This window comes from Siphateles boraxobius, unplaced genomic scaffold (genome assembly GCF_051911475.1).
Source record: "Siphateles boraxobius isolate OS27281-9 unplaced genomic scaffold, OSU_SipBor_1 11, whole genome shotgun sequence".
Taxonomy (NCBI): Eukaryota; Metazoa; Chordata; class Actinopteri; order Cypriniformes; family Leuciscidae; genus Siphateles; species Siphateles boraxobius.
In genome coordinates, this window is record NW_027508711.1 from 12,598,437 (window position 1) to 12,622,183 (window position 23,747).

Here is a 23,747-nt window from a genome sequence, read left to right on the forward strand (position 1 = left end):
TTTGGCTCTAAATCCGGTCACTCAGGACCTTTAAAGCCAGAAGTAATAGGAAGCCATAATTTAAATTTGTATAAGCATGTATTTACATGAGACAGCATGAAAGAGAGAGAGAGAGCAATACAGCTTATGTGCCGATAATTTCTCTAAATGCTCTTAGCAGACATAATAATAACCCAACAGTGAGTTATAGAGTACTGTGATGTTTTGTTGTTTTTTTACATATGAGCATTGTGTTTTAGAAAGTGACCATAGTTTGTATTCACTGAAAGAACAAAAAAAATCAATTTTTCACCTTTTGTCAAACTACTCATTCTGTCATTTCACAATGAGAGTCTAGGCGTGTACACGGTTGGTTGGCGCTGCACGGTTTGCTTAGATCAATGCTGATTCTTACCGTATTGAAAAGTACACATTTTAGCAGCAGTGCTGTAATAGCGGAGAACAATCAGGGCCTATTCAGGGCTGAAGGACACCCTCCCTCAGTCAACATTTGGCTCTCAAATCCATAGCCGGCACTGGCTCTCTGGCCCCCGGAATGCATCAGTTACTTTCAATGCTCAGATATTCATTTACAGAGTTGTTGTGTGGCCACTTTAAGCTGATCACTGTGAAAGTGTACTGAGAAAAGTTTTCCAGCAGTGAAATACAAGATGCTAAATGTTAGCATATCTGTCATACTCACAGCGATTGAACAATGAAGCAAAATGGCATCGAAACACAGCATGAGTGGATAGGTAAGTATTGCCCCATAGCACACGTGTTCAGGAGTGTGTGCGAGAGCTGCTGCTGTAATTTGACCTTAGGAAGGTGAGCAATTGCAGGCAGAGCGCTAGTAACCACACACTGAAACTCACCGCAATCCATCAACCAATTGCCCATGCAAATCTGATACGAAGACAGGTCTGTTGATTACACAAGCGCTCACGCCGCTCTCAAGGTGCTCAGGTGAGATTCTTTAATAGTTAGTGTACTTAATTCTGTCTTGATTAACTTCTCAAACAATAATCATAAATTACAAAACTTTTTGAAGTTCTATGAATATCTTTTCATTTTGATTCATTTCAATTCTACTTTTATAAAATGTAAAGGGGGTCTTACGCCCCTTTTTACAAGATGGAATATAAGTCTCAGGTGTCCCCAGAATGTGTCTGTGAAGTTTCAGCTCAAAATACCCCACAGATCATTTATTGTAAATTACAATTTATGAGTGAAAGGAAAAACATGCTGTTTTTGTGCATGTATCTTTAAAAGCTAATGAGTTGCTTCTCCCCACCCAGCTTTCCAGAAGAGGGAGGAGCCTTTACATCAGGTGCATCAGATACTCTAACTAAAACTAAAACATCTGTTTGGTTTTGATTATCATCTCTATTGATTATCAGGTCACGCTCACGTGACATTGCAGTTCTTCATCATCATGAAAATGTATTATCTGCATGTGTTTTATAGCCATATCTGTCTAAACTTCTGATACATGGTTTTCCAATGCTATCTCACGACCAATTCGTACCAATTCGTGAGTAAAAGGTGGCTAAATTGTACGAATTCTTACGACCTCACTCTTATGAACTTGTACGATTTGTCTAACCCCACGTGATGGGTAGGTTTAGGGGCGGGGTCAGGGTTAGGTCATTACTACAAATTCATACGAATTGGGCAACTTGTAAAATATGTATGATTTAGCAAACATCGTAGGAATTCGTACGAGTTCATTCGAACTCACTCGGCAGAATCAGCGGGGGAAACGACCCTGTTGTGCTTGACACAACAGTCTGTTGTGAAATTGGAAAACTCAACTGTTATTGAACCTTCTATTGTTTTGTTTTTTTCTCGTTTTGCAGAACTAGAAGCATCATAAAATGGACTGTAGTGGAAAGGCAAAGGATTACACCTGAAGATTCTCTTTACAATTTTACAACCACAAAAGAAAAAAACAAGAATCTCACTCACTCACATGAATTAGCCACCTTGTAAAATTCACTTGTAAAAAACAGAAAATAACTCTGCTGCTTGATTGAATAACTTCAGTAGCTTTAATAAGAATACATTTCTTACTCGAATGCTGCTGTAAAATGCTCTGGCGAGGAGATAAACATGGCAGACTGTTTACAGCTCACTCAGGGGAGGAGTCTATGCAAATAGGGCAGAGTCGTCAGCAGTCGTGGGCGGGGCCTAGACATGTGTGATGTCACTATAGTAGAATCTCCAGACTCCTTGTTTTGAGATGCTGCTTATGATTTATAGGGATTAAAAAAAGAGGTGTGGGTGGATTTTCACCATTATAGGGTGGTTGTGTACACTGCAGACATTTATATTCAAACACCATGTAAAAGTAATTTTTGCATAAAAGGTCCCCTTTAAAAGAACCACATCATGTTTATTACCCCAAATTCAATTTCCATTCAAATGAAAGAACCAGGGAAATACTAATCACGCACATTAAGTAGCTTACTCTATATACCTTCTTCTCCAAATATAGGTTCACATTATGCAAAGATCTCCAGAATGCTCTGGAATGTTTGAAGTGATGTAAGATTGATGGACACAGAATACTTTATGTTCTGAACTGGGAGGTGTTGACTCCTAAAAACCATAATTTTGCTGCAGATTATTATAATTAAAGTCTATCACAGCCTGTACTGTCACCAAGGTCGTTCCTTTCCTCACTTTGTATGCCCATAACATTCATGAACAAAGAACGTTCAAATAAAACAAAGAGTCTTTCATCTTTAAGAAGCAGAGGTTTGTTGTAGCTCTCGTGTGTTCTCTTAACACGATTTTAAATAAAATTAAGCATTATTATCCCTTTTACATTTTAACATGTATATTATATAATATGCACATTACACAAAGCATTGTGGGTGTTGTCATTCTGCACTAAGCTCAGTGAATCTTTCCATGATATAACATTTGTAAGGTAGCAACCCATTATAAATCCATGAACAGGTGTTTTCACCTTGTCTGACCTTTCTCACAGCGGCAGTTCCCTCCGTATTGGCCCTAAACAGTAACACCTGCAGTGGCCACATCTGTTTTTGACTGACCCATCCTCAGGCTCTTTGATAAAACAGGAGGAATGCAGATGATCCAGTTTCCGCCCCATCACCTTTTCTCATCCTCCGTCCACGTTGCTGTGTTAAGTCTAGAAAATTCATGGAGCAATGGAATGGCTGCTCTAAATCTTTACATCAAGATAAATAATTAAAACTGGTTGGTTTGGTGCTTCCTGTGAGGTATCTGGTGGAAATAGATTCATGCTCAGATGTGTTTGAGTTAAATATGCTTCAGACAAAACAATAACAGCTTAACAGGTGAAGTGGGATTTACAGAGTTTCACTTGTAATAAATGGGCATGTTACAATATTCACTAATGCCTTATGTAATGTCTGTGTGGGTTCCACACAGCACAAGAGCTATTGAATTATGTTGTTAAAATGATTGAAACATTGTAGACTGAGACTGTGGCATATAAAAGCACAATAGTTTGGTTCATAAACTAAACAGGGTTCCACCTCAAATACAAATCGTTTATATAGATAGATGTAATGGGGGGGGGGGGGGGGAGACTGTTTACAATATGATAGCATCGGTGTCATTTTCTTGATGGATGAAGCCTCCATGTTATACACCTCTCAGGTGAGCCACGCCCTCCTGGACTGTGATTGGAGATTGCGCTCTTTCCTTCGCTCTGATTGGCTGAGGCAGCTGTCACTCATGTACTACGTTTTCTCAGTGTTATACTTTACAACAGGTAAGGCTACCTGAGGGACACAGGGAGGGCTTTTGGATACACCGCGCGTCTGGATGTACCGACAAGGACGTTTATAATAACCCCGTATATGTGTATTCGTAATTGAGAATAAGTTTTTAATACAATATTCGTCATTTGCATATAGAAATGGCAAGTGTAGGACTGGTCGTTAGCGCTCCGAATACAGAAGAGAGAGCCGTTTTCACACAGCTTAAACCCGTGCGGATGTGTGGCGCGGATGGGCCGGAGGACTCGTCCGTGTTTGAGGACGTCAAACCCGCGGTTAGAATCCCAACAAACGCTGTTGAAATGGCTCAGGTATGACAGGCGCTCTTTGGTGTCAAGACTTTCAATATTTCAATATATAAACATCCCAATAAAGATAGAGCAGATACAGTGTATGAGAAGGCACGTGATTGGTAATAGAAAATAATCTTTATGAAAGGCTTCCTGCAATGCAAGTATTTGGTGTATATATATATATATATATATATATATATATATATATATATATATATATATATATATATATATATATATATATATATATACATAATGAAACATTGTTGATAAAATATTGAATGTAATACAGGCATCTTTTTTAGGCTGTGTAACCTGTGTTCTCGTTGCAGTGTGCATGTTACATCCTCACATAAGAGGCCACTAAATTACTGTTTATTTATCTCGCATTGCTTTTACATTTTCATTTAGCAGGATTTGTATGAAAAGTTGCTTACAAACAATAACATTATTATTATTAACACATATAACAATTAATCTCATATTTTTAATCTTAAGATATATATTTTTTACTACAGTGAAGTTGTAGATGTATTAAATATTTTAGTTTAAATTGTTTATTTTACCTAAAAACACATTTCTCTTTAAATTTGCGACTAGGTTTTGGAATAAACATTGACTTCATATTATTCTCATAAATGGTCTTGCTTATACTTGACTGTGACTTGGTTTGAATATAATATACTTGGTCATGAATATATTATTCCAGATAAATGGGAGCTCAACCTGCTTTACAAGGGCACTATGGCATTAATACTTAACTTGCTAGTAAATGCACAAGTTTGGCACTTAACATAACCTTCTTTATAAGAGTGAAATCTAAGTATTGTTAAGTCTATTGAAAAGCAAAATAAATAATCAAATTAGAAACATATACCTTGATGTTTACTGGGGTACAAGAATACACAAATGCTCAGCAACGTATTTAAAGTTATGTATAAAGTCATGGTTAAAATTTAACACTGGGACAGTGGTACTGAGAAGTTTATTGTATTAGTTTCCCCACAGAGAAAATTCAGATTAATCTACAAGTTAATTTCAGATTTCTCTTTCTCTATAGTTTGCTCTTTGGCTTTGGTCATGGCCAACCGTATCTTCTACACATTTCTGTGATGTTTTATTTTCTGTTTTGATGATCGTATTCGGAGTCCACAATGACACCTGAACATGGATGGGTCTGAATGGCAAACCGAATGTGCTCTGTTGGATCATTTGGGATCCTAACTAGAACACCAGTGTTTATGACTGGTTTAGCCAATGACTGATGACCTCGTTGCACTCCTTCAAAAGCTGAAATGGCCACAGGGCTCATGTAGGTTGTCAGCTTCACTGAAGGAAGCCGCCTGGGCCTTCGCTTTGGCCTTGTTAACTTGTTGACGCCTGTATTGTGTTGGTGATGAGAAGCACATGCTAACCTTGTGTGCTTTCAAGAATTAAAGTAATTGTTGGGAAAAAGTACCTGCTATTAAAGGAGTGATAATTACCCATAATCAAACTCTAAAGTAAATACAATTTCTTAAATAATCCTAAAAATAGTCCTTTTAAGTTAAGATTAACTTAATTACTTATTGATTTTTCACATCTAATCAAAAGATCTGTCCACTCTGAGTGATACGTCCATCTGCAGCTCTCTTGCAGTAATTTTCTTTAATTTTCAATCTGGTTTCTTCACAGCATTTAACAAATCCGGAAGGTCACTTGTCATATCCTCTGCTGTGAAGAGCAGTCAAGATGGTTCCTTCAATATTCATTGGCCTGAAAAGCCAAAACAACTGTTATCTATTTCCCCCAAAGCCATAAAACATCATTTTTGTCTCAAAGGATTTGTTTCCATCTGCCCTCGAATGATTTGTGCTGTTATGGCTCTAGTAAACAGTCAAGAAGGCTATCAGTTCTGGTTTATTGGGATCTGTGGAAATCTCCATCTTTTTGAATTCCTTTTGGGCCATAAAAGGCAATTATTTCAAAGGGAAAGACCTTTTGTGTTGTAATTCGGAAAAAGGTCTTTAGGCTAACCAGTTACTTGGACCCTGAAATAGGGTGGGAAACTTTGAGAACGACACATTCCAGGGTGCGTTTCCCAAAAGCAATCTTTGGCCAACTATGATCGCAATTTCCATTGAACTCTATTGGGTATGACGGAACTTGCGACCATAGTTGGCTTTGGGAAACGCACCCATCTCCGGGTTTCTGAGGCTTCTGAGCCTTGTGTGTGTGTGTGTGTGTGTGTGTGTGTGTTTGATCTACGCAGTAAAATGTTGTTTTGGGCCCCATTGACTTTCATTGTATGGACAAAGCTTTCTTCACTGTATGTGTGTGTGTGTGTGTGTGTGTGTGTGTGTGTGTGTGTGTGTGTGTGTGTGTGTGTGTGTGTGTGTGTGTGTGTGTGTGTGTGTGTGTGTCTGTGTGTGTGTGTGTGTCTGTGTGTGTGTCTGTGTGTGTGTGTGTGTGTCATAAGTCATAAGTCATACAACTTTGCAACAGCATGTGGGTGAGAGAACTGATAACAAATAACAAAGGACTCTTCTTGGGTGAATCCTTTTAAGAGCGAATGACATTTTTTAAGAAAGTGAGCCATATTTTTAAAGAACGTTGATACTGAGGAGCACAAAAACCACCATCATATTTATCTCAAAGATTATTTTTATGCCTAACTCGGCTCCCAGTCGTTATCGGCCCCTAAAATACATAACTGAGCAGTTGTAAATGTTCTCCAATCATTAACTCAGTTCTTGGGCCAGGGTTCAGCTGCTGTTCAGTCTCCTCCAATACCCCTTTTCCACCAAAAAAGAACTGGTTCGGAACTGGTGCTGGTTCAAAGTTGGTTCGGTGTTGGTTCAACTTGCGAACCTCCTCAAAACCTGTTTGTTTTTCCACTGACTAGAGCGCCCAACGAACGAGGTCGTTACGTCACTGTGTACGTCGCCATACGTCTTAGCTAGAAACGCTTGCAAGGACAACATTACTTTGGTATTATCTCTAACTCGTGTACCAAGAAGGCTTTAAAAACAATTGAAGTATGTAAGTCTTTTAATCTTTTCCTTTGATCTGTAATATTTTCTGATTAGTTATGTACCCCTGTCTTGTGTCTTTTTTTTCTTTCCGTTTATTTGTTCTGTATTGTGACTGTTTTCTTCTTTGCTTACATAATGTTTTCAATAATTTTTTTTTTAAAACTTGAAACGCTTGCGCCAACTTCAAGCATAACAATTACAACGGCGGACTTGTTTCTGCAAATGTTTCTCCTGGCTTTGCGATCCTATATTATGGTCAGAAAAGATGTTTAGAACACATCTAAACCCGCCCCCGACGTAAGCAAGACGTGGTAAAAGAACGGTTCTAGTCCAGCAAAGAGTTGGTGCCGCTTTGGAACCAGTTTTCCTGGCCGAGAACCGGTTCTTTGGCTGTCAAAACACAAAGAACTGGTTCGCGAGTAGGCACAGGCTCCGAACCGGCTCTCAAAATGCTTTGGTGGAAAGGGGGTAACACATACCCAGTGAACAGAACCAGGTCTCAAAGGCCAACGGAGGCCATGACCATGTGCACTTGCCTCTCTTCCAGTGCCACCACAACACAAGGCCCGTTTGTGCCCAGGACTAAGAGCAGGGTCAGTACGCTTGCCAGGTCTGGAGATAAAGCGAAAGCTATTTTGCATTAATTACGTGGGTTTTAACTTTCCAAGCTGGCCTGATGGGGATGAAGGTGGAATTGTTGAGGATAACACTGAAAGTAGTACAATCGTCGGCAGTAAATGGCTCATCCACAGCTACGTGAAAAGCTGCAGAAGCGTCAGCATTCATTGTACATTCCCAGAGAGTACATGACCTCACACGTTAGGGTATGAGTTACCTCAAAAGATGATATTTGTACATGAAACCACATCAGTGGGTTGCCAAGGAAATGCGTTTCGACAATACATGCCTTATTGTTGACATAGCTGCCACTTCAGACAGATGGACATTGCAGTGCTTTTGAAATGTTTATTGTCTAATATAATGACTGCCGTGAGGACAACAATAAAGGCAGTTGTGTATTTAATGTGGGGTCCAAGAATGTAAAAGATAACTATAAGTTGTTTAGCATAATCTTGTATTGTTACCAAAACTACTATATATATATATATATATATATATATATATATATATATATATATAGTCAAACCAAAAATTGTTCAGACTCCAGATATCATTTGTAATATTATTTTTACTAGTGGGTGCAGGACGTTATAGTTCATTTATGTAAGTGAGGATAGCAAAATAAAGTAAACTGTGAAATATTATACCCAAATACAGTGGACTACCAGTAAAATTTATAAAAATTCGGGACCAAAATGTATTCAGACACTTTGACCTGACCATGTTTTGCTTAAGTGTTTTTTTTCTTTAATTGCAAATGTGACCTTTTTACACCACAGACTGAACATTATTGTTACATAAAATTATTATTGACACAACTGATTGGTATTATCTAATAGTGTACTTGAATTTAACAGCTATTCAACCTAATTCATTTGTGTGAGAGTTTAACAGAAGGGTGGACAAAACCAGTGAAATATCAACTGATTTGATTACCACTTATGAAACCAACATGACTACAAAGGGTAGTAGCCAAAGTCTTTAAGCTTTAAGCTTGAGTGCTGCTGTCCTTAAAGTAAAAAGATTATGTAAATAATCATTCTGAAATGTATAAATTTTTTCATATATAAAATAATATAAATATAATTTGTTATGAAATGTGTATTAGAGAAATATGAAAAATAGAAGCATTCCTCGCTAGTGGTCTTTATTTTGGTTACACGCTGCAGACGCTATGGACTGTATAAACCTGGAACGTTTTGTTCAAGACAGGAATTTATGTTGTTCAGGTTTTTGCATGTGCTAACCATTTCATCATCGCACATTTGACTTGTCAATTGACTGGTTTGGTAAATCTGGTTCTTTATCAGTCTCGGGGGTTTACAGCACCGTTGCAACTGAATGGCTCTCCTGGGTGCACTCGTTTTTTAGAGTTCTATTTTTGTACATTGTTTGTGCCAATATCTCCTCTTGCTATCACATGTCACTGTTTTGGTTTTGCTTTGTGTTCTATAGTCCTTCATGGCCACCACACCTATAGAGGTTTCTGTTTACTCTGTGCTGCATTAGAGACTATGCAGAGCTCTTGGCTTTGTGTGCATGATGATCTCCCAATGCTTGTGCCAGGCACTGTAATCACAAATCAACTTCATCTAGTGTGAAAGACAATACATAGTATATTCTAGCCAAATCCCTTCGCTCAAAACAATCTTTTTGAACAACTGAAAAGTGAAAGGAGTAAAATGTCAGAACAGATATCTCAGTTTGATTCCAGCTAATTCATTACCAAGACACACAAAGATATCTACCTGGACTGCATGCAAACAAATAAATAAAAATGTCATTCAATAAACTTTTCCTAATTAAGGGAAAAAAATCCAATTAAATTTATCCTTTTCATAAATCCATTTCAGTTTCAGTTCTGGTCTTGTTATACAACTTAAAATAATTTAGTTATACCTACTATATACAATGAAAATTAAGTAAATTAGATTTTTTGGTGTGTTTTTTTTTCCAAAATAGAGAAAGTAATTGGCTATTTTCTGGCATTGAACAAGTCATAAATAAATTACTGTATTTTAATTTAAGTGCTAAATTAAATAAGCTAAATAAAATAAAATAAAAATACCTGTCAATTGTCAATCTGGATTTCTGGTTATGCAAATGATTTATATTAAAACAGATTTTAATTTTTTTTTTTTCGTTTTACAATTTAGTTTGATTGCACTCAACAAAATAACATTTTAATAAAATATTCAGTTGAAGCATAAAAAGTTTATTACTATTATAAAAAATAGTATTACTATATAATATTATCACTATTATTATGTGCAAATATTTTGATGTAACAGAGTTTTATTGGCATACTCTTAAAAGTAAAGGTTCCAAAAGGAGGTTTTCGGGTTCCCCAAAGAACCTTTCAGTGTGCAGTTCTCAAAATAACCTTTTTTTTACTTTGTGTGTAGAACATTTTAATAATCTAAAGAACCTTTTTTTCCACTATAAAGAACCTTTTGTGCAATGGAAAGATTCCATGAATGTTAAAAGTTCTTCATGGAACCACCAATGCCAATAAAGTAGCCTAGCTTTATTTCTAACAGTGTACTGTATAATAATCATCTTCTGTTCATTTCAGACACGGATGGAGATGGATAAATATTTGCCCCAGAGCGGCCCGGTGCTTACCCTAAACATGATGGATAAGAAGTACCGTCGGGAAAGTGCCTCAGTGGTGGATGAGTATTTTGCAGATGAGAAGCCTGCCCCTTACAGTCTCAACATCAACGTTATCCTGCCCAATACCACACATCTTCGCACTGGCCTTTACCGCCCAAATAAACCTCCGGTGCATCAGATCAAAACCGAGCCTGGCGTGGACGAACCTTGCGGCATTCAGGCGCTCCCCGAATTCACCTCCGTCTTCAGTGTGCCCCAGACGGTCAACAGCCTCTTCATCAAACCCGACATGTCTGTCGCAGACGAGCTCCACATCGGCCCTCAGCAGCCGTCAGTCTACCAGATGCCCATCAGCAGCAGCGACCTCACCACAATGACCTTCTCCCAGAGTCAATCCATAAACGGGATCGGCTCGTCCAGCAGGACCATGCTCAACCTGAACACTGTTGCCCTGACAGCGCAATCTGGTGAATTTGTAATGCCCGAGCCGTTCTTCACTTCACCCCAGCCACACAGTTTGCCTCCATCGCCTCCCAACTCCCAGCCCGGCAGTCCGGAGAACCAGGTGGATCTCATTACCTCCCCTCCCCCACCGTACCAGGGTAGAATGGGAATGAAGGTTGGACAGATGACCCCTCACTCCATGCTAATGGCCCACGGTCAGGGCATCCTCACGGGGCCCAGATACAACCGACGGAACAACCCTGAGCTGGAGAAGAGAAGAATTCACCATTGTGACTTCCCAGGTTAGTGTGCCTTTCCAGTAAATAGTTTGGATTACATGATGTACCATGCCTTCCTGAAGATGAGCAGAGATTATCAGGGACTTTTGTCAACTAACATTTGGGCAATTTTCTCTGTACCAGGATGCACTAAAGTTTACACAAAGAGCTCTCACTTGAAAGCACACCAAAGGACTCATACAGGTAAGAAACCAAACACAGACACCCAAAAAATGAAAATTATGCAATAATGTATTCACCGACATGTCGTTTCAATGGCATATGATTTTCTTTTAACTCCGTGGAACACAGAAAAAGGAGATATTGAAGAACGTTTCCATCCAATTTCAGTTTATGGAGACTGAGGATTTCAAGCTTCATAAACGGTGCAAAAGCAATTTAAAAGTATCCCACAAGTATTCTGAAGTCATACAATTGCTTTGTGTGAGGAACAAACAAAATGTAAGTCGTAATCTTGACATCCGCCCTTGTCAATTTTCCTCAATCAGACTGAATCCAATCTAAGATTACGAAAGTTTTGTTAATATGAACCTAAAACATTTCAATCCCATTCACATATTACATGTGCATTACTTGTATTCTGAACAAAACGTCAGTCAAAACGACAAATGTAAAAAGAAACCTGACATATGTCAGAAGAACAAGCTAATATTTAGTAAATATATTCAGTCTCCTCCACTGACAAGTTCATGAACATACAGACATAAACAATGCAAGCATAAGCATCATGGCACTGAGCATGTACGCAAGATGTTTTTTAATCTAATTGAGAAAAAAGTTGGATTTAAAGGTGCAGTAAGCGATTACTGAGACATGCTGTTGAAAGTGGATCAGCCCGAGTACCACAACAAACTTGTAGGCAGTCAGCAGAAGGGGGCGTATCCACTCATGATGGGGGAGGAGAGAGAGTGAGCCGATCAGCAGAAGGGGGCGGATCCACTCATGATGGGGGAGGAGAGAGAGTGAGCCAATCAGCAGGGGGCAGCCTGTCCAGTCATGAGAGAGATTGAGCAAGAAGAAGATTTGAAGAAAGACTGTTGGAAGACAGATGGCTGAGAGACATTAAAAAAGAGAAAAGCAGAGAAATATCACTGGAAAAAGAAGAGTTCTGATCAGGCAAGAGCTTCAGGCCCCGTGTTAATAATAGAAAAGCTTCCAAGAGCTGGAGAGACCTCAGCGGGAAGGCCTGAAAACGGACTCCGAAGTTGTGTTGTTTCTGCTCCAGATGTGAGAAGCATTGGTTTGGAGTGTGTGCGACTTGTGTACTCTGTTAATTTTTTGTTTTCTCTTGTCGTTCGTTCATCATCTTTGCTTCATTTTTCGCAAAGCTTTATTTTGCTCTGCTTTTGCTATGATAAAGAGACATAAACTCTTGCATTGTGAGTTTTATGCATTTTGGGGGCAGTGCAATGAAGGGAGGAGGAGTGTTTGTTTGGATTGATTTCATATGTTCAACAATGCTTCTTAGAAATTGCTTACTGCACCTTTAAGCGTTTAAATGCTTATATTTTTCCTATTGATCAGGTTTTTTCAGGTCGACACCATCTCTTTCAATCGAATCAAGGATCAAGCTCAATCGGATTGATTGAGGGGCTTACATGAAGGATTTTCAGTCCTGTTGCACCATCAATCTGATAATTTTAGATTGGAATCTGATAAGATTATTTGGATCCATGGAAAATTTAGGTGGTGATGCAGTTGCATCGGTTAAAAGCTCACTGAAAGGGAAGATTACCAGTGAATAGTGCCTTACATTTGGTCTGTTTCTCACACAAAGCAGTCATATTGCCTTCAGAAGACTTGGAATATTACTATTACTGGTGATTCATAGTTCTTTTGAATCACCTTTTTGATACTTTTATTAACTGTAACTGCATGTTAAAGAACGACAGATCCATTATTGTGTTCCACAGAAGAAAGAAAGACATACAGGTTTGGAATAACATGAGGGCGGTTAACTATTCTTCTAAAGTTAGAAGCAGTTGTTACTGCTTGACCAGATGCAATGTACCATCAACACAAAAGCTACAAATACAGCAACAGCTTGCAGAGAAGATGACAGCCTAGGACAAGCGATGTAGAAAGACAGAGAACAGGGTGGAGGGAGAGATTAATAGACTCTCTTTTCATGCTTTTATACACATTGTGTCTGCATGCCTGTACAAGCCCTGCATGCTTTCCCGAGGGGGCAATCGGCAAGTGGCGGAGGAAAAACCTGTTCCTCCTGCTTTTTCTGTCTGTGTTCGGGGGGGGAGTGAGTTGCCGGGAGGAAAGAACTTGGCAGTTTCAGTGTGTTCAACTCTGTGTAAGATGAAACCCATTGCAATCCCAGCACACTTTAGAATTAAACCGAAATCTTCCCTCCCAACACCAAAGGGTGCAATTTTTTTAAAAGCGCTGTTAAACTGATAAAAGCACCTTTTCCGCCTAGTTATCTCTTTTTTTTTTTCTTCTAAACATTTCGGGGTGGTCACCGTGAATGCAGAGGGATTCCCTGTAGCCTGAGGTATCATTATTGCTGTATTCCGACTTACTGGTGCCCTAGAGGTATCTTCACAACTCGTGTTTAAGCTTATACGAATGTTCCCATGTGGTACATTAGGAAATCGAGTATTAGCATGGATGAAACTAAAGCACTTTTGAGATTGCACAAGAGATTTTGCCTTACTACGTATTTTACTACAGTTAAGGGTCAATCCCTGGCATGATTCAAATGAGTGCCTAAAACTACCTTAATTGTGGGGAAAAAAAAATATGGCCTTGTGTGGTTTATTGCATTATTTTGGCGAACAAAATCATTGAATATGTCGCGTCTCACTGCTTTTCTCCTCAGACCATGAAGAATTCAATATATAAAAATGTGTTTTGATATAGATATTGTTTTGTAATAGTTTATTTTTTAATAATTAAATCCACTAAATGTACCACAAAAACAGCCTCGAGTGGCTTTTTGCAGTATAATAAAATACACCAATGTTTAATAAATAGCTAAATGTATTCTACTAATTTGGCCTGTCAAAAAAAAAATATGATTTAAAAATGATCAAATAATGGCACGATTATTAATCACAGTAAATTAATCGGTTATTTGTATATGTAAAAATGTATTTGCTGAGAAAAGCCCCTAAAATAAGGTAATTTAAGAGAAAAATGCATTTTAAGATTTTTAATAGGTTATTTTTAAAAAACAATTAATTCCACTAAACTGACACATTAATTCCACAGCCCACATAATAAAAATCTAAAGAAAAGTTGAATAGCCTGTAGTCTGTAAACGGTTGCCCAGCAGCACGAGTTGGAGTTGTAATATAGAATGTTGAGTAATACAGTTGGAGCCATAACTATTTATCTATTTAATAGTATTTTCACAAAATTTTCAAATGGAATATTGCATTAACCTTTTAGCACCGCTCAACCTGACATACTAATTGTCGAACTGCCGTTTATACAACCAACAAGATCAAATATTGCTAGATTCACTTTCATCTGTTTTGGATAAAACTGAACATTATGCAAGAAGTGACATAATATAATTTTGAGGAAATGTCTTCTGGGTTGTTTAACCCTCTGTGCATCAGCATATGTTTCTGTTGTTCACGTCAGGTCATCATTCCTCAGGTGGACATGGTGTGGAGTTGTATTTCAAAAGATGTCGGGGGTTGGGAAAGATCCCGCCGTACTGAAAACTGTCAAACAACAGTTAAGAGCTCTAGAACATTCTGTGCTGACAGATGAAAGTGAAAACAGGTCTATAACCCTGGTAATTTTAATGTCTTCAGGAATGATGTGTTCTTTTCATAAGATCAAAAAAATTATGTCAGGATGTACTAGATGTGCTCTGACTAAGCAATTAAATACAAGCCTGCAAAACGTTTTGTTAGCTTTGTAACCTAAGTAGTAATTTAAGCAGTTAGCTTGGGTTATGCTAACGGCTCTTCAAAAAAAAAAAAAAACTTTGCCAGTATGGTGGAGCATATCTAAACATGCTTCACAGGAATTGTACAGAATATATTCTTGCAGCCTTATCCTGTATATAAAGTGCTAGCCTAACAGCTTTCACAATGCAAAACTTTCACAGGGGCAGTTTACACGAAACCGTTTTTAACTACAAAACCTCGTGTTTTGGCCATTCATTTACACGGCAACAGCGTTTTGGGGCCTGAAAACACGACTTTTGAAAACGGGTTTCAAAGTACAAGTTTTTTTTAAAATGATACAGCGTAAACAAAAGCGCAAATTTGTGAAAACTGAAGTCATGCGCATGCGTATTACATGTTTACTCTATATGCAGGAAGTGTTTCTTTACAAAGTGACGTCGCCAACTATTGGCCTGGTAGAATAATACTGCACTTTTAGTCATTTTCACGAATCTGTGTAAATGGGGATTGTTTTGGGGACGTTGTACGTGAAATGCACAAGGGAAAACTTTTCTGTTTTCAGTACATCGTTCTAGAATAAATGTTCCCTAATTACTTTGGGGGTAATTGGTGCGTTTGTGAAAGCCTGTATTATCTTAGTAATGGAACTTGTTGCCCACCTTCCTCAAACAGAAGCCACTGATAAACATCTTACAATGGTGATTTTATGGCTATCCCTGTGAGTTGTGGAGGTTATAAGCGATGATGATAGTGTTGTAATACTGATCTCTTTAAGTGAATCTGAATGAATGCTAAAATTAGCAATTTGTATGTCGATTTACGTGGTTAGCCATATTCAACCTCCACATTTTTATGTCTTTATAATGGTTGTGTGTGCGCAGTAAAATGCTTTTGCGATAACAAATTAGCCGTTGCACAACCTCCAGCTAACCAAATAATATCTCTGTTGTTTGAGCTTGTTGGCCCTTCAACACAGATTCTACAAGCTAAAGTGTTTGATATGGGGCAATGCATTACCTTGTTCAAGACCCTGAGCTATTGGAGTCTTTTGTCAGAAGGACGTTTGTTCATCTCCTTTTGAATTTTGGTTTCATGTTTAGAAAAAGAGGAGGGATGAGTGCTAAGCTTAAAGAGCTTTCAGCTCCATTCAAACAGCCAGTCAAAGAGCTGAAGTTGTACTCTCTTCAGTTATTTCCCATATCTGAGAGCTGTGTAGTTTCACTGTGGTAAAGTTAGTAGCTGAACTGAAACATGATATTTCAGAACAATTATTGTTTGATGTTACGTGGGTAAACTCTTATAGAAAACTAGTGTTTGTTGGACTATAATAAGGTTCCAAAGTGACAAAGGAAAGGTTTTTTTTTTTTTAAATGAATACTTTTATTCAGCAAGGATGCTTTAAATTGTTCAAAAGTGACAGTTAAGGCATTAATAATGTTACTAAAGATTTCAATTTAAAGTAAAGTCCTTGAGAACCTTGAAAAAAAACTGTTTCCACAAAAATATTAAGCAAAAAATATTGTTAATAATAATAAATTCTAATAAAGCGTATTAGAATGATTTCTGAGGGATCATGTGACACTAAAGACTGGAGTAATGATGCAGATTTTTTTTCTTTGCCATCACATGAATAAATAGCATTTTTAAATATATTCAAATGTTTTAAATTGTAATAATATTTCACTATATTAATGTTTTACTGTATCTTTGATACAATAAATGCAGCCGTGGTGAGCATTATGAACTTTCAAAAACATTTTTAAAAAAATCTTGCGTTAATTAAAAAAAAAAAAAAAAAATTAAAACCATGGCCAGTAAAAAAATTAAATAATCTGCCACACTTTTGTAAGGTGGGGTTAAAAAAAAAGTTTTGGGCCTTGCTCACAGTAATTCAGGTAATGCACAACAACATACCTTTAATATACCTAAATAAAGATTTTTTTCCATATCGAAACACAAAGCTATTATACATGAAAAGCAACCAAACAAAAGCACCTGCTTAGATCTGTCAGTCAAACTCCAGTTGTCATGAAATGGCACGTTAATCAAAAGAACGGATGGGACTTTCATTTGACAGCTGCTAATGGAACACATATAGGATCTGAATTATAACATAAAAATATATAATAAACTCTTTCTTTCACTTTCTCCTTTTTCTCTCCATCATGCACAAACATACAGATACACGTTATTTAGTCTATTCATAACATAAAGTGATTTGGTGTGAATTTTGTGGTGGTAGTATCAAAAAAGTGTTGAATGAGCATTGTCTTTTCAGGATTCAGTGCTGTGGCAAACCTCACAATGTCTGATGTTATCAGTGTGTGCTAAGTGCCATGGAAATGACTTCCGTGTTTACACATGGGAGTTGTATTACTCTCCAAACCTCAAGCACATACATGTCTAATTCCTCTATAACTGCCATTTAAAAATGTCACAGCACAAATTGTAACATGTTCAAGCTGGACTTTGTATGAGCCTGGACTTCGAAACGTTGCCTTGAAATCAAATAAATGACATCGTTTGTTTTAAGTTTTCTGTTTGCCAATTTTGAAGCTCACTCCCCATATACATATTTTCTTCAAGGTTCCGTAGTTTTGTAACATTTTGTATCGTCTTTTAAAGCTGTTCTGTGGTGAGGTAAATACTACAGGAAAAAAACTAATGTAATTTCTACATGAAAAAGTTAGTTCAGGCAATAATTAAAAAAACAAAGTAAATTCTGTATTAGTACTCAATTCAAGCTTGTAGAAATTAAAGCGTCAATATCAATGTTATAAAATTAAGTTGAAGCTACTTGAAGTTGAAGCTGCAGTCCCTAACTTTTTTTTTTACTTTCAAAATTGACAAAATTTATATAATAAGTGAGTACATCATGAATCCATTTTCCAAACCGTGTTTATGTCTTATCCTGAATCACTACGGTACGCCTATAATAAGTGTTTATACTCGGCCTATTTTAGACAGAGCGTGACACCTACCGCCGCGGATTAACCGAGTACCTGCGTGATTCGTCATAAGAATAAACAAAGAGAAGTAGCTCTGGCTACAATGTTCTTACGAAAGACGCATGCAGTTGTGTTTATTAACCACTACAGCGCCAAAAGTTACGGACTGCAGCTTTAACTTTTCTGATGGTGTTCCCATCATGCACTGCGGCATGAAAAATCGCTTTTTCACACAGTTTTACCATTTCTTGTGTTGTTAGGTTTAGTAGCTTGACATTTTGTGACATCTGTTAATTTTCTAAATAAAATGACACATTCATACTCAAAAACGATCCATGGAATGTTACAACAATATCTCGACGACCAATTCATACGAATTCGTACATGATTGAGTTTGAGGTGGCTAAATCGTACGATTTGTCTAAATCCCAGTGACGGGTAGGTTTAGCGGCGGGTCAGGTGTACACTAGGTCAGGTGCACACTAGTGTCTTCCAGATGTACCAACTATTGAGGTTTCTGTGTTAAGGTGCCGCATAAATTCTATTGTGTAGATAACATACCAACACAATAGAAGTTATACGTAATATCTTTTGTATTGTTTACTTAGATGTTTCCAAGCACACACTAAAAGCCTGGTTTAATTCAGCGTTAATTTGTACTTAAACAAAATATTACAAAGTAAGCTTCAACTAAGTAGAAATTACAACAAACTTTTACTGGCCAAGTTACAGTTACTTATTTTCCTTGTTAATTTTACTTAACTTAGTTAACTAGAGTTTACTTGATTCCATATATTAAATTTACTTTAAAAATCTGTGTGCAAAAACGTGTTAAAGAAAAGTAAATATTAGTTCTTTTTTTCAGTGAATGAGATTTAACTCTGTTTTCTTTTTTTGTATGTAGGTGAGAAGCCATACCGATGCAGTTGGGAAGGATGTGACTGGCGTTTCGCACGCTCGGATGAACTGACACGGCATTACCGCAAACACACCGGCGCAAAACCCTTCAAATGCATCGCCTGCAGTCGCTGCTTCTCTCGTTCAGACCACCTGGCACTGCACATGAAGCGCCACCAAAACTAACGGATTTCATAACAGTTTTATTGTTCTAAATATTTCACAGTCATTCACGTGTACGAAGATCAAACTAATGAAAGCTCTCCACACATTTTGTCATGAAGAGGACTGGACATCACAGCAAAGAGCTCCAACCGGATGTATACTAATGTACATATGTTTTGTACGTGTTTATGTTTGTAGATTAATGTGAAAAGATGTTATGAATTTTATACCTGACCTCCATCCATTTTGTTTGACTAAATTTGGAAATGTTCCTTCGGGACCATATAGTGTCTTCCTAATAACTTGAAATGTAAAGTTTGATTTATTAATTCCAAGGTGATAGTTAATTGTTCATTTTAGACGACGCTAGTCTATACTATTTATATGGAATTTCCCACTCACAAAAAAGTTGTTTGCTTTTGGGTAAGATGCTGCGATAAAAAAGAAATGTTTGCTGTTCTCACAGTTGTGTATCCATGGATACAAATCTTTATGAGATTGTAAAAAAGTAGCGCTCAGATCAGTCGAATGTTTGACATTTCAGCTCTTTGTATGACTGTGATGAATGTGAAAAATGAGCTCACAAGAGCCCCATTTGACCATGTGTGCCAAATTTGTATTTCACACAACAGTTGATTGTTTTATAAAGGTAAAAAACTTTAAAGAAAATAAGTGAAGAGACTGCGATATGTGGAAAGTTTTGAAACTGCACAACAATCCCTTTCTTTTCCCAAGAACAAATTTGTATTTGTTGTGGACATCGTAGCATTTGCTTTTGTAATGGGCTCCAAGACGGGTCTAAAAAGTTCTCCAGTTCCCTTTGTACATGTCCTGCTCTTATGAAGGGAACTCTGATGGATCAAAAAGTACTGTACATATACTGTTGTTAAAGTTTAACTACATGTAAATACTTTTCTCTTTGAAGCTGATTGTTTTTATTATGAACAAATGGGATTTTGCTACGTTTGTCTTGAATGTGGGTGAATTGAGTGTGTAGGTCTTGCATAATAAGTGATCAGTTTAACATTTTGTATGTAGTAGTTTGAATACAGAATTTTGAAAATAAAAGAATAATCACATTTCATAGCTAGTGTCTTTTCAAAGTGTTCTGTGTGTTAACATGCTTCCTTGACTCTGGGAGAGTGGAATGACATTTGAATAGTACTTGTTTAATACTTAAAACATGGAAATGTCTGTCTCCATTGCCTATTTATGAGGGTCAATAGTTATTGGAATGCTGGGTTAAAAACCACTGCTAATTAATTCTGACTCAGCTTGTTGGGTTTTATACATTAACTCATAGTGTGGGCAAACAACCGGATTATGCATCTAAGCATATCATATTGTATGAGACAAGTGGAATCTACTTTTAAAACTACAATTATTATTATTTTTAAACTGATTGCAAAATTGGTGTGATGTTCAGTTCAGCTTCCGAGAATGAACAACATTCAATTGAACATAAATTCTGCTTGTTATTTAGAAAGTAGAACGCAGTGTTAGAACGTGACCACAGTCTTCATAAACATTCAAACAAATTTAAACTGTTCACACGCAAGAAGACACAAAAGAAACGTCTACGGTTACGTATGTAACCCTCGTTGGGTCAGGTGGACCAGCAGAATGACCATGGCATGCAGTGAGGCGGCTGCCAGTCCCGTGGTGCTATAGGATCTCGCCACAAGCGTAGACGAAAAACTACAGGCCACGGGCGGGTGCTTAGGATTGCGCCGAGAAGAAGCACTCTGAGGACACATAGCATCGCAACAGAGCGTTCAGCCGGGGGAACCCCAGTGTACCCATGGGCAGCGGCCCCATCGAGGGGAGGAAAGGCGGATGAGATCAGCGAGCGGTCCCGAGAAGACAAGGGGGTCTTCTTGGACTTCGAGATCTCATCATGCACGTCCGGGAAGAGAGGTATTGGGGTTTGCCGTGGACGAGGGTCGGCGGCCTTACCCAAAACCCATCGTCCCAGGAAAGCATGGTCGTCATCTCCGGATCAGACTCAGGCACAGCCGTATGCACACCGGAAGGTGGCAGCTGTGACGAGCCCTCACTTCCAGAAGACTCAAACCCACCTAGTGATGCTGCAACAGACATGGCATCTTCCTCTGTAGCTTCAACTGAAACACGCGGGCCACCAGAGGGTAGACTCGCGGGAATCAGCAGTTCACTAGCGGGCACCGTCATTGAAGAGGGGGGCTGGGGACACGGACACATAGTCGGCGCCTAGATCCAGACCGTAACCCTCAGGTCACCCTGGCCACCAGCCGAAGATCGGGGGGTGGATGAGGGGACTCTCACTCTTGCGAGTTCACCGAGTCTCGACCTATATATGACGCGATGATCACGTTCCCAGCGAGAACATGAGTCACCCACGAGCGCTGTTCAAGCATGATCAAAGCCCAAACACACTAGACAGCGCTCGTGCCCATCAGAGTCCGATACCAGTCCGCTGCAACCAGAAATGCACGGGCGAGCCGTCTTTAAAAAGACGTGCCACGTGTAAGCTCTTTTAGTGAGAGAAAACTCAAGTGTTGAAGCACCCGGGGAGAAACGCACCGACTGGCAGACCACTGCAACAGATCAGCAGGAAGCATGCTCTCGCCGTAGATCGCCGTCACACCAACACTCGAGGTACTCGTTTGTAAAGCTGACAATTCAGAGATGGCTTGTGGAGAGAAGAATACACTTGGCTCCGAAGCGAAAACATATCTGCTTGCTGCCGGCTTCCTCCTTTTATACCCACGAGGTGGGGCGGAGTTACGCCATGCAAATTCCGCAGACCCATGGCATTTCTTTGCCATTGGCTCGTTTTGTAATACTCGAAGTTGATAGGCTTTCTAAGCGAAACCCCATTCGTCGTCATCCGACGTAACTCGGAGTGACAACGAAAGGGAACTCAAGTTATCTTGAGTTTGAGAAAAGTTTTAATCGCACTTAAACGGACGAATACATTGAAAATTACGTTAAAACGCCATTTAAAACCGTCTTAAATATGTTAAAATAAAAAGTAAACGGTTGGGAAAAATCTGGGCCCGTATTCATAAAGAATCTTAATGCAAAGAGTAGCTCCTAGTGACAAAATTCTAAGAAAATTCTTAGAAATGTGGGCGTTTACTCTTAAAATTAAAGAAAAAATCCTAGTAAAGAAAAAACTAATTTAGAAAGCATCTTAACCCTTAAAAGAGGTCTTATGGTCAAAATTGTTAGGAGCACGGATGAGGACTTTTAAGAGGCTTAAGAGTTTCTTTAGCAGAGGAGAAAATGGCAGAAAGACGAAGAGGGAGAAGAAATGTGTTGCAGACAATAGATGACAGTGAGTTAATAAGACACTATAGATTACATCGTGCAGGGAACATGTTTGTGACCGATTTTATTAGAGACACAAAAACATCTCCGACACAGCGCAGGATTGGCGTAGTGCCAGAAAAAAAATATACATTAAGATATTTGGCAGCTGGGAAAATGCATCAACGCAGCAGTGATGATTTGGGTCTGTCACAACCTTCTGTAAGCAGAGTGATCACAAACAATTACAGCATTCCAGAACCTCTTATTGTGTCGCAGTTCATTTTGTTTACACTTGACACCTGGCAGGCTCAAAAAAATACATTTATGAATATAGCAGGCTTCCGCACAAGCAGGGGGAATGAACCGTAAATAATTTATTATTAACTGCTATAAGCTCCCACGTCTGCTTCTGTGCTGTGACACCCGGCCTGAATTTTCCTTTAAGGATGGCCTTGTGTTCATCCACAAACTGGGCTCACAGTAAACACTGTTCCTCTGTCCAGTTGAGCTGTCTTGTCCTTCTTGTTTTTTTATTCCATGTTTGCTACATTAAAACCAACATTCACACCATCACTTAAATAAACAGTGGAAAAATGTTATCATTCTAATCCAATCAAATACCTTATAGGAAATTAACAGTATGGTAAATAAAATAAAGGATTTATATACACATATATAATGTGTGTGTGTGTGTGTGTGTGTGTGTGTGTGTGTGTGTGTGTGTGTGTGTGTGTGTGTGTGTGTGTGTGTGTGTGTGTGTGTGTGTGTGTGTGTGTGTGTGTGTGAGAATGGTCAAATAGGACAAATTACGCATGTAAGACCCTATACTTAAAATCACTCTTTTTTCCTTTTTGGACAACCGACCAATCACAGTCTTCAAAAGATTGTGTCATACATGATGTCTATGGTGTCATACATAGCAACGGGGTCAGTCCCGCCTCCTCACTAAGATAAAAGTTTTTGTCTTTTCCTTACTCAGAGTTGCTCTCAGGTCGGTCCCGAATCGCTCTTAAGCTAAGCCTCCTACGTAAAAGATTTTAAGCTAAATTAAGAGTTTTCTGAGAGGATTCTTAGAATCTTTATGAATACGGGCCCTGATGTGTATTTCCATGCATTTGTTCTTAAAGTGACAGTAGCTTAAAACTTTGCTCTTTAGTAGTTGCTCTTTTAGTAGCTCTAAAACTTTAATAAGGATTAATATCTAATTTATACATTGTAATGTTTTGTATTGATACTGTTAGACCTACCTAAAATCTGTTTGTTTCTACTTTGTTGTTTTGTATTTGTGCTTATTGCTAGTAATTTGTTCATAAGTGTCTTTATTTAGTGTTATTTAATAAAATGCTATTTATGTATTTAGCTATTTATTTTTGTGGTGGGGCCAGTGAAAATTTTGGCTGGGCGCGTAGCCAGTAAACTCCTAATCATTGAGCCCTGTGTGTTTATATATAGAGTACCTTTTAAGACCTGCTCATTTTGTTATAAAATAAAGATTCAAAATCTTTTACGAAAATAAATAAATA

At 38.2% G+C, this 23,747-nt stretch overlaps 1 protein-coding gene across 2 annotated transcripts; it reads left to right on the forward strand.

Annotated features, from left to right (window-relative positions):
- Positions 1 to 837: 837 nt before the first annotated feature.
- Positions 838 to 20,014, forward strand: klf5l (Kruppel like factor 5 like). Of its 2 annotated transcripts, none has more exons than XM_077197194.1 (4): positions 838 to 945; positions 10,259 to 11,045; positions 11,166 to 11,225; positions 18,773 to 20,014. In XM_077197194.1, the coding sequence occupies exons 2-4, from the start codon at positions 10,265 to 10,267 to the stop codon at positions 18,949 to 18,951; spliced, it is 1,020 nt and encodes a 339-aa protein (XP_077053309.1). In that variant the 5' UTR covers positions 838 to 945; positions 10,259 to 10,264; the 3' UTR covers positions 18,952 to 20,014. The 2 variants fall into 2 exon arrangements, with proteins under 2 accessions (XP_077053309.1, XP_077053300.1); XM_077197185.1 differs by lacking the exon at positions 838 to 945 and adding an exon at positions 3,734 to 4,066.
- Positions 20,015 to 23,747: the final 3,733 nt, after the last annotated feature.

Excerpts from the sequence above, each read along its gene's own strand:
- klf5l (XM_077197185.1), top strand. The coding sequence starts at position 3,896 with ATGGCAAGTGTAGGACTGGTCGTTAGCGCTCCGAATACAGAAGAGAGA. Across the intron at positions 4,067-10,258 it reads ACGCTGTTGAAATGGCTCAG|ACACGGATGGAGATGGATAA; the intron begins GTATGACAGGCG and ends TGTTCATTTCAG. Across the intron at positions 11,226-18,772 it reads ACACCAAAGGACTCATACAG|GTGAGAAGCCATACCGATGC; the intron begins GTAAGAAACCAA and ends TTTTGTATGTAG.